Raw genomic sequence first — 13791 nt, forward strand, 5'->3', positions numbered from 1 at the left:
AGAAGGAGTTTGCCAGGCAAGTCCAGTTCCATCAGAACTAGCCTGGAAGAAGGAAGAGCCCTCCCTCCAATCCATCTGCCTTGGTCCAGGCCTCAGAAGGAGAGAAGAACCACTGGACCTCATCCTCATTCCCTCCATCATTCCCTTCTCCTTTTGTTTCGTGTCTTTTAGATTGTAAGCCTGAGGGCAGGGAACTGTCTGATTAAAAATAATATTGTAAGCCGCCCTGAGAGCCATTAGGGCTGAAGGGCGGGATATAAATACCTAAAAAATAAATTTTAAAAAATCAAATAAATACATAAATACTGTGTCCTCCTACACACATAAGGTCACCATAAGAGGAAAACAATGGGCAGAGGAAATTTTTCCAAGCCTCTTCAATTGGGTTGGGGAGGGCATTATATCAAGGCATCAGAACAAAGCAGCTGGGCCTTTGCCAGCAGTTCATCTGCCTCGAGTGCTTGTTGACTATGCAAGTCACACCCGCTCTGCCCCACTCCATTCTGGCCCTAGACTGAAGTTCACTGTCATGTGTATCTGAGTTACAGTGTAGTGTCACACTGTGTCCCTGTTTCATTTTGTGTATGTGTTAGACTTCTCTTTTTTTTCCCTCTACCTCCCCAAAAATGTGATTTAAATTTATCAAGTTCTGTAACTTTTGCCTCTAATCTTATTTTTATTTTGAGGAATAATTTAACTCACCACTGTTTTTGGACGTTTACACTAAGTGAACTTTTTTAAAAAGTGGGAGGAAGGAAGCAAGCAAATCATTGTTAACCCCCTCCTTCAATCTATAGGTTCCTCAGCATGAAAACTTTGGGACCTATTTTTCTGAAGTTTTAAAGGCTTTTCAGAAGTGGCCACTGTGCCTGCAGTCTTCATCCATGCTGAGTGGTGAAGATTGTCAAATGCCAGACAAATAGGTTCCAGGAGGAGGAGGATTGTAGTAGATGCCTTTACAATTTTAAGTTTTTAATAGAGGGATGATTTAATTAAAATCTGTTAAGTTACACCACCACCACCACCCCGCCAAAAAAATAAGACTAATGGCAAAAGTTAGAGAGCCTAATAAATGTAAATAATATTTCATCTGATGTTGTCAAAAAATCCTGAATTCTCTTTTAATCTTCCAAACCAGAGAAGAAGACTCATTGATTCAACAGTTTACTATTTTAGTTGTAACTACTGTAGTGGGAGCTAATTATTAGGTCTCAGGCTATAGACACTTGCTAATTTCCCCATAATAAATCTGTGGGGAGATTAACAGCTTTGTATTTTCCAAACCAAGATTGTGCTCCAGACTCAAGATGATGTGTGCTATACCTTTGCTTCCTAACACAGTATGCATAAAGTTATGCAGCATAGATAGTAAATTGAGCTGATATATCTACTATCAAGATTTGGGATCCTGTCAGCATCCATGATATGGATGTTTTGTACATCTCAGAAATAACCAGTTGATCGCTATCATTCCCCCCTCCCTTACAATTCATAGGTGATCAAGTGGAGGAAGGCTAGCATGGACCAGCTTGTACATGTGTAGAACCAGCAGCCAACTTTTTGCCAAACCTTTCTTGGGATAGGATCGAGCACTAGGAGAGCATCCCTTCAACTCAAAGCAGCTGCAGGTGTTGTAGCTGTTATGCCAAATATGGATTCACTGCCCTCATGGCAATGGATCCACTGGGTGCTCTTCCCTTATATATACAGTATTTTTTTAAAAAAATCACATGGAGTAGCAGGTTCCAGAGCATTAAGTCTTTGCATTTTTCCAGAATTGTGGATTATTTTAGCCTTGTGCAAGCAAGATGACTAAACTATTGTACTTTGAGTGTGTACCATGAGAATTCATAACTCCCTAAAAAAGACAATAATGCTTGGGAAGGGAAGGAAAAAAGGAAGTCTGCATTCCACATGGACAGACTTGATGCAAGAAGCCATGGCCCTGAGCCTGCAAGACATGAGCAGGGCTGCTGGTGATAGGTTGACTTGGAGGTAACTTGTTCATGTGGTCACCATCAGTTGAACAGCAGTTGACAACAAATCAAAATATGAGCTATAAGCCATGTACATCTTTTATAAGCACAATTTATAAATATACATGAGCTTCACCATATAAAGATTTGGTAAGGATTAAAGAAAAATAATTTTATGTAATCGTTAGGTGTTTTGTCTAGTTATTAAGATCTTGATGAGTATTCAGTATCTGAGGGTGCAGTGAGAGAGCATGCCATTTTTTGACATTTGAAAAGAACAAACTGAATAACTCTCTTTCTAAGTGAATGGGTCCAAGTGCAGGCTCTCAGATGGGGGAAGTAAGGACTAGGACAAGCTCCTTATTCCTGCAAAAATTAGTAAGGGGTCAAAAATAGCTCCTTAAGTCCCCCCTACAACTATGAGTGAGGACTTGATGTGTACTTTTCCCTCGCATGATGAGGGACATCTGTGCAAGAGGAGACATTAGCTGGGAGCCTGCTGGGAGAAGTTGTTGTTTTGGGTACTGAGAAATGTCCCATCAGCCAAGATACACAAGACATTTTGTTCTAAGGGCTGGGATTGGTTGGATTTCTATCAGTTAAGTACACCTACACTGAGCTGGCCCACTCAGATTTTTTCTCACATTGTTGCCTGGCAGGATGATTCTGGGTAAGTTGTCTCCATGTAGGCAGGGCTCAAACAATGTGACACAATCTTCAAATGTTTTCCCATCTGATGGCTTACTGGAAACTCCAGGCAAGATGACTCTGGAAAGGTGATACACATCTCCACTGTATCTACTATCAACCAGTACAGCCAGATGTTGAAGGAAGGAGACAAATGCACATGTCAGAATGAGAAATACAGGACAGGTGAGGAGCACTTGTTTGGAAGGCTTAATATGTACATATATATGTGAGAGAAAGGGTGGCATGAGCAACAGCAATGGAGAAAAAGTGATATACCAGGTAGGAAGTATGCATAGCATGTAATTTATTCCTAGCTGTTACTCAGTATTGAATAACGAATATTCTAGAGAAATTATTTTCACTAAACCACTACACCATTGGTATGAAGCCAGAAGAATACCTTAGTTCTGGTTTGGTTTACATTTAATAAAATGCCTATTACAAATGACAAATAATATTGATAATATTATGGACAAGTAAAGGTAGACAAGCACGAATTTCAGGTATTTATTGAAAAGTTTTACTTGCAACAATTTACAGAGCAAGAATTTGCGAATTTGGTAGCATCAGTCAAAAGTCAAAACACAAATTAGCACTTGGTTTTCTTTTCATGTCAGCAGCATTCATTTCATATGTAGTCAACTGAAGACAGTTCTTCATTTCATCCAGAAGTATAAAAAAATCTCAAGAGATCGACAAATTCTATGCTTTTTCATACTGGCGAACAGAAACAATATCACCAAAAGTGAGGGTCTGCAAATGGATCAAAAAGTGGAACAATTAGGCAATGTGCCATCGAATGTGAAGGATTCTGTCATCTTTATGAGTGTCTAACACTGTTGCAGAACTAAGAATTTGTTGGGAAAAAATGAAACTGGTCACAAAACCTACACAGTATCACTCCACTGGGAAAAGACTGCCAACATAGCAAGCACTTTCAGTTGAAAATATACCCAGTATCTACTATGTTCTGCTCTGCAGTCTTTAGTATTTGTTGTCATATAACAAGTTGGAATCTGTATATCTAGCCTGATAAATCTAAAAAGCCAGAAGGAGAATGGAGACAAATGTATCATTATTATCAGTACTCTTATAAAATTGCAGATTAAAAAAACCTTGCAAAATGCTTGGAAAACTGGTAGAGATGTTTTGTTGTCATCACTATTGCTGGCCAATATGAACACTCAACAAATACCTTTTCCTTAATTTAAACTGTACTGTAAAACAACAAAATTGGGTTTTCAAAGTTTGTCCCAGAACAAAAAAAATAGATGAATTTGTAACAGCAGCAAGTTGATTTTTCATTACTCTTTTCCCTTATGTAAATTAAAAAAAATTCCCCACCTTTTGCATAATAATTCTGATCAAGCAATTGGAATTTTTTATAGCTTGCTTGTGGAATAGGTTGGAATTTTAGTATGTTATCCATGGACAAGGCAAACCTCATTCTTACCCATTACTTCTGTTGCCTTCCCACCCACACAACCAATATGATTTTTAAAAAAATAGTAATGAATTTTAATGTTAAGTAAAATATACAGTGTAAAATTATGCATTTTTTGGAACAAGTGGACAAACTGTGTCCTGTAATCATGAATGAATGTCAAGTGCCATGATAAAGGTCCACACTGTACACTCATAAATAATCAGCCCGTATTAAAATAAGAGGCTAACAAAAGGTGTAAACCAAGAGAGGAACGCCTGTCATAATCTACTGTATTATCAGTATACCAGATTATGACACAATTCAGTGCTGCTTTCAGATCTGATAGAAGACAGTGAAAAAAGTACAAGTTTTAAGGAAAATTAAGGAATGAAAAGCTTCTTCAGGGATATTTTGCGAAATCCCATTTTGATGCCCAAACAAGAGAAAGAGATAATTTTGTTCTTTAACAGTAAGATTTTTTTGGCCAGTTAGAGATTGTTAGAAGGGAAACTGCATTAAAGCATTCTTGTTAATAAGCTTAATTCCCAGTTAAGATGGATATGCACCAGATTTTGTACTGTAATTCACTGATTACAAGTTATTGGTCTAAATCAAGTTGTAAACTCCAATTTGAGCAGACTGACTGAATCAATGGGAACTTGGCACTACTTGACTAAATCCGTTGATTCAAGGAATGACTGTGATTAGCAATTGGGTGTGAATTTTATTGCTGTGGAAAATGCTCTTTAGAAATTGTAAATCCTCAGTGCAGAAGAGGAAAATGAGTCAAAATGTCTGAGTCATAATAAATTGAGGATTTGAGGATCTGTAACTGTTAAAAAAAAAGCTTTTGTTTACTTACCATGACCATTTTGCCATCTTTAATTTCTCTAACAAAGTTTGTTTCTTTGCCATCCCATTTCTGCACGTGAACTAATTTGTCTCCATCCATGGTCACCACAGACTGTGAGCACAAAAGCACACACACCAGAGATTTCACATCAGATTGTAAGACATGGCAATGAAGATTACACAAATGATTCTGAGCACAATCCAGCCAATAGTTAAACACTTCTAAAGTCCCTCTATTATCAAAAAGATCCTTAAGAATATATTTCAGTTTCTGGAATATGAAATGTTTGGACTACTAATTTGAAATGAAAGAATTGTTAGATTGTTATATATTTTAAACAGCCCACTTCTAAAAGGTCATATAAACACTACCAGAGCTTTGAAAAGTTACCATTTGGACTACAACTCTCAGAATTCCCTAGCTGGCATAGGTGGCAGCAGGGGATCTGTGAGACTGCTCCAAAATTGCACTATATTGCACAAAAATTGCACATAGAGTCATGTGGCTAAATATTAAGGTGGAGTTCCTTTTCAAGCACGAATCAGGTTGACATGTGGGTTGTAATTAGGAAAGACGTCCTTTTGGAAAAGAACCAGGACCCACTATTATTCAGAAAATATTAAGCACCCAGCGATGGAATAAAGCATAATAATAAGGCCAAGAATATGCCTAAAGTCTAATCTGCACTACAGAAATAATGCAGTTTGACAGCACTTTAGCTGCTATGGCTCAATGCTATGGAATTCCAGGATTTGTTGTTTGCTGTGGCACTAGACTCTCTGACAGAGAAGGCTGTCTCACAAACTAGAAATCCCAGAAGTCAATAGCACTGAGTCTTGACAGTTAAAGTGGTGTCAAACTGCATTATTTCTTCAGTGCAGACTAGACCTCCAATACACTATACATCTGTCTGCCCTGTCCAGACGCCTCTGAAATACAGAGCTGGTGATGATATAGTCATTCTAAGCGGTCCCAAAAAAGATGAGACAAACACACAATGGAGAATTTCCATTTGTATGTTCAAAGCATTTGTTTAGAACTGAGTCCCATTGGTCTGAATAGCTCTGTGAAGCACAAATAAGTTAGATGTGTAGTAATGGGGATGGTGGTGTTGCCACCCAAAATAAGAATTGCCCCCCCCCATATTTTCCTTCAATCCTCTAATTTCTAATCCTTCTTTTCTTTCTGTCTTCAAATTTCATCACAGTACTTAAAGCTTCAGTTGAGCATGTAGAAATACAGTATAGGTATTCAAAGCGAATGGGCTGGCAAAGTTACCAAGGAGGTGCTAATAGCAAAAATGAATTTCAGTATCTCATTTCCTGCAATGCTAGAACTTTAGGAACAGAAGGAAAATTCCATTGGGAAGGGGCAGAATTCTTATTGGGTGGGAAAGTCCTAATTTTGTCTCTTTGCATCACTACAATCCTGTATACATATTCAACATCACAACTTAAAAATATAGCAGCAACAACAAAAAAAAACTCCTCTTTTGCTTTTGTTGTTTGAATATTCCAAGTAAAATGTTATTACTTAACACCAATCAGTATTTCCATCACAAACAGACAACAACATTTAATAAACTCTTCCTGTAAACCCTAAAAAAAGAATTTAAAATAAAAGTCTAAAGGACTATTGCGGTGGCAAAGATAATTTCTTGCTTACTTTGCAGTTTCTGTCATCTGCTGTAGTTTCATCAAATTCTTCTCCCAGTTTGAAACTGATTTCGGTGTTCTTGAAGGTGCTCTGGGTCCTGATCACCACTTTGTCTCCCTCTTGGCTGATGATCACTGTTGGTTTGGTAACGTTTCCCACCTGGCGAGTAGCATAGCCAACTCCTAAACAATATATATATAAAAATTAAAAAATTGATTCTGAGCTTTACTGATAAAGGAAAAATATTTTCAAATGTTTCTGCTATGAAACAACATTTTATTCTGTTTATTCACTTAATGTATATCCCATTATTCCATTGGTATGTTCAAGGCAGCTACCAAAATCAGCACTATAGAAGAGACTGTAACAAAGATTAGGCTGGAGTCTTTTGTTCAATCATATGAGACAGGTCCCATGAACTCAAAGAGATTTACTTGCACAAGTAAACTTGCAAACTATTAGACCACATGAATTTTCCACATTTCTGCTAACTGTATGCTTTGCTGTGTACGTAGAAATTAATCTTCTGATATTGCTTACTTAACTTACCAAATTGCAATAATGAGGATAAAGAAGCATCAGTGATGCATATAATTGTGTTGTCTTCCTTGGTAGCTACTGTTTAGCTTGCACAAATAACATGTTTACTCAGTCCAGACCAAATTTGCACTTGCCTTTCTTATTGGAACATATGCCAGTTATTTCCCATAAGTTATAGCACATGCAGACATTTTACAGACTTTAGCAGTGCACTTTCTCCTTCCCCTCAGCCATTTTCTAAATTTACTCACAAAATCCTCTCCCGATGCAAATCATGTCTATTGAATGGGAGAGCATCTGCTTTCAGTTGTAGTTATGCTGAAATACTTAAAGGTGGCAAGTCCTTTGATAAATCCAATTTGAACTAAACATTTTAATGGCACTTTGAAGTAAGTGTGTGATTAGGATCTTAGTGCTCTGAGTCCTGAAAATATTTCTTTAATTTATCCTAAAGTATGCAAGTAATGTGCTCCTGAATATATTTATAGCCCTGTCCTAAATATACTTACTTCAAAACCAGTTTCTTGATCACAAGCAAACTTGTGCAAGGTGCTTAGTTCTAAGTTCTGCACTTCTGAGTAAGCCACACTAGCTTTAACAAGGCATAAACTGATTGGAGATTGCCAATGAATAGCAGGCCCTGTAGGCTATATTTCAGGGAAGGGAACTGGCAAAACCACCTCTGAGGATTTCTTACCTAAGACAACCCTATGAAGTCCATAGGACTGCCATACATCGACAGGAGACTTGAAGGCACTCTCACACACATAAATTCCTCTCATCTTTCATTGTACAGCAACATAAATCTTAGCACTTTGGGTGCTTAAGGACATAAACTATTAAATAGAGATTTACATTACATAACCTGTTTCATTGTCTCTACATATAACTTACAATAATTAAAATTGTTTTTTTAAGTCAGTCTGCCCTTGCTGAAACAAGTTACTCCTTTGCAAAATCTCTGACTCTGTGGCCATTAAAACTGTGCTAAAGAACAATAATCAGGATTACAAGTGTAGATCCTGCCACTGAAAGGATGGTCTTAAGCAGCCCTCTTCGGTACATACCCAGCGCCTTCATGTATTCATCAAAGTTCTGGCTGTCAATCAGCTTCCAAGTAGCACAGAATGCCTCAACCATTGTAGCTGCTGAATAAGACAGATACTTGGCCCAAAACTGATGGGAGAGCAGTGGCTACTGCTCCAAACACTGGGTTAAAATCCTTTGCCTCAACTCCAGCTCAACCCCTTCTTAAGTGAGAGAAGAGGCATGCAAACCTGATAATAACTTGAGTTACAGACTCCACCCAGGGCCTCCCACAGCTTCTTTGACTACAAAAAGGGGAGATTTGTAGGGGGAGAGGGTAGGAAGATTTTTGGTCTGCTGATTGGATCAGGCCACTAGGTCAGCCAAGCTGGTTGGCCTACCCTTTCTATCCAGCTGGGAAAATTTAGAGGAGGGAGGAAAATGAGCTTTTTTTTTTTTTTTTGTGGGAGAGGGGAATGTGAAAATATGTGAGGGTCTTTTAAGTTCTATTTGTAAACTTGGCAAAGGGGCATTGCAGCCTCAATGGGAGAGAGACACACAATAAGACAGTCAGATTTGTTTCCGCAAAAACTCTACCCTGGTAACAGTTTTTTAAAAGAGACTAGACCCTTATCCTCTTGCTGAGCTAAGGAAAGTGTTAACTCCTTGTCCCTCAAAGCAGGAGAGTAGGCAAGAAAAGAGGGGAGAAAAAGAGTATTCACTAATCTTCCCCTCCCACCCACCCCCCCAAAAGGAGAAAGGGGAACGATCAATAGTGAGTTATTCACACTGAATCTTTGATGTTTATGGAGACAACTATTTCCCCAGGGAATATGGAGGCTGATTAAGAAGAAAGCAAGGTGTTGTATTACAGAAAATGGTCCACTGTATATTGTTACAAGAGTGCTGCTTCACACATACATACAATATAGTAGTTCTTGTTACTGTGAACAGAAACGGGTTTAAAGGTTAGCAATTTGTTAGCAGCTACAGCCTTTTTCTTAGATAGACAGGAACTTACCAAATGGAGGATACGTGATAGGATAACAGTATTCAGTGGATTATTCCCCCCTATCACATCCTCTAAATATATCCTGCAAATGCTTATGTAGCACTCAGTGATGATAAATCTATTAGTTTCCTCAAATACCCAAAAGGAATCATGAGAACCAGAGGCACACTGCCACTGTCCCAGGATGAGTCTGCACAGGCTAAAATACTCTGAGAGAAACCCAGAGTATTCTGGCTCCTAAGATGGTCTGTTGACCCTCTGTCCTGGGTACTTTGGAGTGACTCCGGGCAGCTGTTCATATGCACAACCCACTGTGCAGCCTACTGCCACTGGAGCAGGTCACTCCCTCTGAGGCCAAAAACAAGGCATCCAGCAACAGTCACATGGCTGGGTGTCTCATTCTGACCTCAGAGGGAGCAACTTGCACCAGTGCCAGTGGCGGGCAGCACAGTGGCACAGTAAAGAGCCACTTGGCAGCACTCCGGAGAGCTCCAGATTTTTTGACATGATCTAGAGTAAAAGTTGAATTTTTAAAAAGTGTTGTAATGTAAATCAGATATAACTTGGTGAGGATCATTCGAGGCACCATGTTTCCCATCACCACATACAGATGTGAGAGCTAGACAGTGAAGAAAGCCAATAGAAGGAAAATAAACTCATTTGATATGTGGTGCTGGAGAAGAATGCTGAGGATACTGCGGACAGCCAAGAAGACAAATAAATGGGTCCTAGAACAGATCAACCCAAACGTTCCCTGGAAACCAAGATGACCAAATTGAGGCTGTCATGTTTTGGCCACATCATGAGAAGGCATTAATCATTGGAAAAGGAATGATGCTAGGAAAGATAAAGGAGAGTAGAAAGAGAGGAAGACCACATGCCAGATGGCTAGACTAGGCGAAAGAGTAGTAGAGGACAGGGATTGGGTTGCTATGAGTTGAGATTGACTCAAGAGCTGCTGACAACGACAACAAAGTGCAGCTTGGTGCTGAACTGGTCATGTGTCATTCACACAGTTCGCACTAGAATCAGGGATTGGGCCCTTCATCATCTGGACTGGTCACTATAAGGACTCAGGGAGGACATGTTGTTTGGCCCAAGTTGGCAAGACCCCACTATGACTGGTAATTAAATTCATGGTATGGGGAAGTGAGTTGTTGTACGCTGTGTTGTTTCCATGCTTTTACTTGTTTAATTTTTACCCCTCAATCCCTAAATCACAATAATGAATACTGTTCTCAACTCCATATCATTTTCTCCCAGACACTTAGAGCTGGCTAAAGGGAAAGTAGTTATGGATGGCACATGTGGAAAAAATCCCCTGCTGTGATGCTCAGGCCAATTGGATGGCATTGCTACACTGGCAGGGATTGTGCTACAGCTAGGTCAGCATTTTGCTACTGTTACAATGGCAGTAAGCACCTATTCCCAGCAGCACAGCAGAAAGTGTAGCAACTGTATAGAAAACAAAAAAAATATCAAGATTACTATCCATTCCAAAACCATTCCTAGCAATTCCCGACTGTTTGCCAGTTATAATTCTTTGTCTCATATGAAGACGACGACGACTACTACTACTACTCCATTTATCTGTTTTTCTCTTTGAATCCTGTGCTATCTATTTATCTATTTCAATTTCAGTGGGTTTCCTAGGCTGAACAGGGGTTTAAACCCTGTTCTTCCAGAATCCTAGTCCAACACTCAGACTTTGGCTCATGTAAGCAATGCATCCATCAAATTGTGGAAATGGCATTAATATATAGAACCTCTCATAGCCTAATAGCGAGGGAGGGAAATGTAGTGACTTAGATGCAAAAGGAGACACAATTACAGGAGACAAGAATATAATTATTTATTTATTTATATTTTTTCTTGTAGTTTGGTGGGGGGGAAAATATGACAATCATAACAAGAGAAGCGGACTTGATTATGACTCGTCTGACAGAGTCACCATTGAGCAAGGCCTATGTGTGTGTGATTTTCAAACCAATTTTAGTTTCTCAAACCTGAAAGCAGAAAAGGAAAACGGTAAAAAGTCTACAAACAAGATCTTGTGTTTCAGAGAACAATTCTCTAGCTCAATAATTGTAAGAAAGATCCCTAAGGGGGGCTTCATCACTTTTTCCCCCCCAAACCCACTGCACACTGAAACTTCTCAAAGCCATGTGTTGTGCTCCAGGATCCCATTATTGTGGTGGTGGTGTGTTTTCAAATTGAATCTTACTTATGGCAAAATTTATTCCAAAGAGGTTTGCCTTTGCATTCTTTTTAGGCTGAGGAAGTAGAACTTGCCTAAACCCATTCTTACAACCAAAAATCAAAAATGAAACCACAGTGCAGGGAAACAGCACTGACTCAAGGTACCATTGGCCTGCTTAAGGGTTTCTTGGAGAAAGGGTGGGAAAGCACATGAGAAAGAGTAATGAGAGACAGGAAAGTCAAGTAAACAATGCAAAAACCAATACACTTCCTTAGATGACTGTTGCACATATGTCTCCTTTGGGATGTTCCTTGTGGTGCCCACTTCTCTTCACCTCAAGTAAGGCATCCTTCATGTTCACTTGGCTATTTTCAAAAATATATCCATTTCTAAACAGAGAGAAACAGTTGCATAATTCTGTCTTCATTTTGCCCTTTGTTAAGAAAGGATCCATTGCAAATATTGTTTGCTTAACTAGTAGGTCAGATTCCATGGACTCTAAAAGGCTGGGTAGAATCTTGATATTAGCTGTTGTGTTGTCTTGAAAAAATGAAAGAAGGAAAAATTACTCAGTCTTATTGTTAAGATATGTGTGGATCTTACTCTGATCTCAGTAATACAATTGGTACCAGGCTGTGTGTGTGCAGCAACTCCACAAATGGATTATCAGAACTAAATGTGCACATAAAACTGGTGTGTGTGTGTGTGTGTGTGTGTGAGAGAGAGAGAGAGAGAGAGAGAGAGAGAGAGAGAGAGAGAGAGAGCAATAGTGCAGTGATCTCAGTTATCAATCTGGACTCCACAATGTCCCTCTGCCTTCCCAAAGCAGTAGATCTGAGCAAAGAGCCCCCAACCATAGCTGCTTTTGGTTTTCTTAGTGCTGCCAGAGCAATGTACTTGCTTTTTTGCAGACTCCCTGTTTAATACCCCAAGAATCAGGTGCACTGATATATATCCCGGTCATAGAACCTTGATAGGGTAGAATTGCATCTGAAGACTGTGACACTGTCAAAACTTTGCATGTGGTGGATAGTCCTGATAGCTACTTGGAAATATATCCTTGGCCAAGGTGATCTTAGACCTCTTATTGCTTAAGTCAATAGCTGATTCTGTTTATGAAGATAAACTGACTGCTCATGAAAAGCAATGGCATTTGGTTTAGTGAAGGACTGCTAAGTATTGTCAACCAATATAATTGCTGAGGAGACCATGACACCGAATTGGAAGAAAGGCCACAACTTTATTAGCCAAACAGCACAGGGGTAGGGTTGGCCCAAAGCATGAGGATCTGGATCATCAACCAACCTCTGATTGGTCAATGAACTGATTTGCTTGGTCACAGCCAAGCTTTGGGATGACATAGGGGCCACGAAAAGCACCCTGGATAAGACATGCAACTGGTCAATCGCATGTTCACTATTAAGCCCCTAGTCACCAGAAGCTGCTGAATCGATGTGGCCCTGCAATGGCCACACTGCATGCCTTCAGTGCTCCCGAGTCACCAGATCCATGACCTATGCTACCGCCCCAAAAAGAAAAGTTGTGACAACAACACCAAAGCAAGGGAGGGAGGGTGGGAGAGCTGAGCAACTGTCACCCAAATGGAATGTCGTGTGGCCTTATATAGGCCTACCAACCAATTGGGAGCCAGGATAGGAAGGAGGCACCACCTTCCTGGCTCCCTCAACCAATGAGCTACCCCCCCCCAGGGGTATGGGGCAGCCAATAGGAGGGCTCTTCTGCCCCATCCAGAAGCAGAATGGGCCAATAGTGGGCCTGCCCAACCCAGCAAGGCACGCTGGGAGCCTGGCTGGGCCAGCAAGGGCCCAGATAGTGGCTTGCTCCCCCTTGCAGCAACAAGGCAGGCCCCAAAGATGTGGGGCAGCCTCATTTGTACAAAGAAGCAAATAATTTTGAAGATTTGAATTATCTTTTGCTTAACTTTACTGGTGATTAGAAGCATTCATTGCTCAAGCTTACCCAGGTTGTGTAAATGATAGATTGGATTTCTGACACAGGATTAAGGCACTAAATTAAAAGATGTTCCTTACATTGAAACAGATCAATACTTTACCCGGATTAACACTGACTTTCCATGATGTCATGCAGTGATATTTCCAAGATGCCAGCTCTGCTGCCTGAAATTCCCTTTACACCAAACATGCCTCTATACACCATAGAGTCCGCTGCTACATTTTCAGATGCCACTAGAACCCTATTTAATCTGGAAGTAACAGAAAAGAACTTTCTCATGAGCTACTAAGGCTGAAATGAAACTCACCAGTATTGAAAACAAGAACTCTGTGATTATGACTACATTCCTATTATCTCAGGCAGGGTATCCTAGGGACAAAAGATGTTACAAATCTCTTTTCATAGGGTGGGAAGTCTCACAATTTATTTTATTTTATT

At 39.8% G+C, this 13791-nt stretch overlaps 1 protein-coding gene across 1 annotated transcript; it reads right to left on the reverse strand.

The window, feature by feature from the left end:
• Positions 1–3158: 3158 nt before the first annotated feature.
• FABP7 (fatty acid binding protein 7) lies at positions 3159–8430 on the reverse strand. Its single transcript, XM_089528480.1, has 4 exons — positions 8209–8430; positions 6611–6783; positions 4955–5056; positions 3159–3419 (listed from the first exon to the last, which is right to left on the reverse strand). The coding sequence occupies exons 1-4, from the start codon at positions 8279–8281 to the stop codon at positions 3369–3371; spliced, it is 399 nt and encodes a 132-aa protein (XP_089384606.1). The 5' UTR covers positions 8282–8430; the 3' UTR covers positions 3159–3368.
• Positions 8431–13791: the final 5361 nt, after the last annotated feature.

Source organism: Sceloporus occidentalis, unplaced genomic scaffold, assembly GCF_023333645.1.
Source record: "Sceloporus occidentalis isolate IW3139 unplaced genomic scaffold, rSceOcc1.0.p SCAF_6, whole genome shotgun sequence".
Classification (NCBI taxonomy): domain Eukaryota; kingdom Metazoa; phylum Chordata; class Lepidosauria; order Squamata; family Phrynosomatidae; genus Sceloporus; species Sceloporus occidentalis.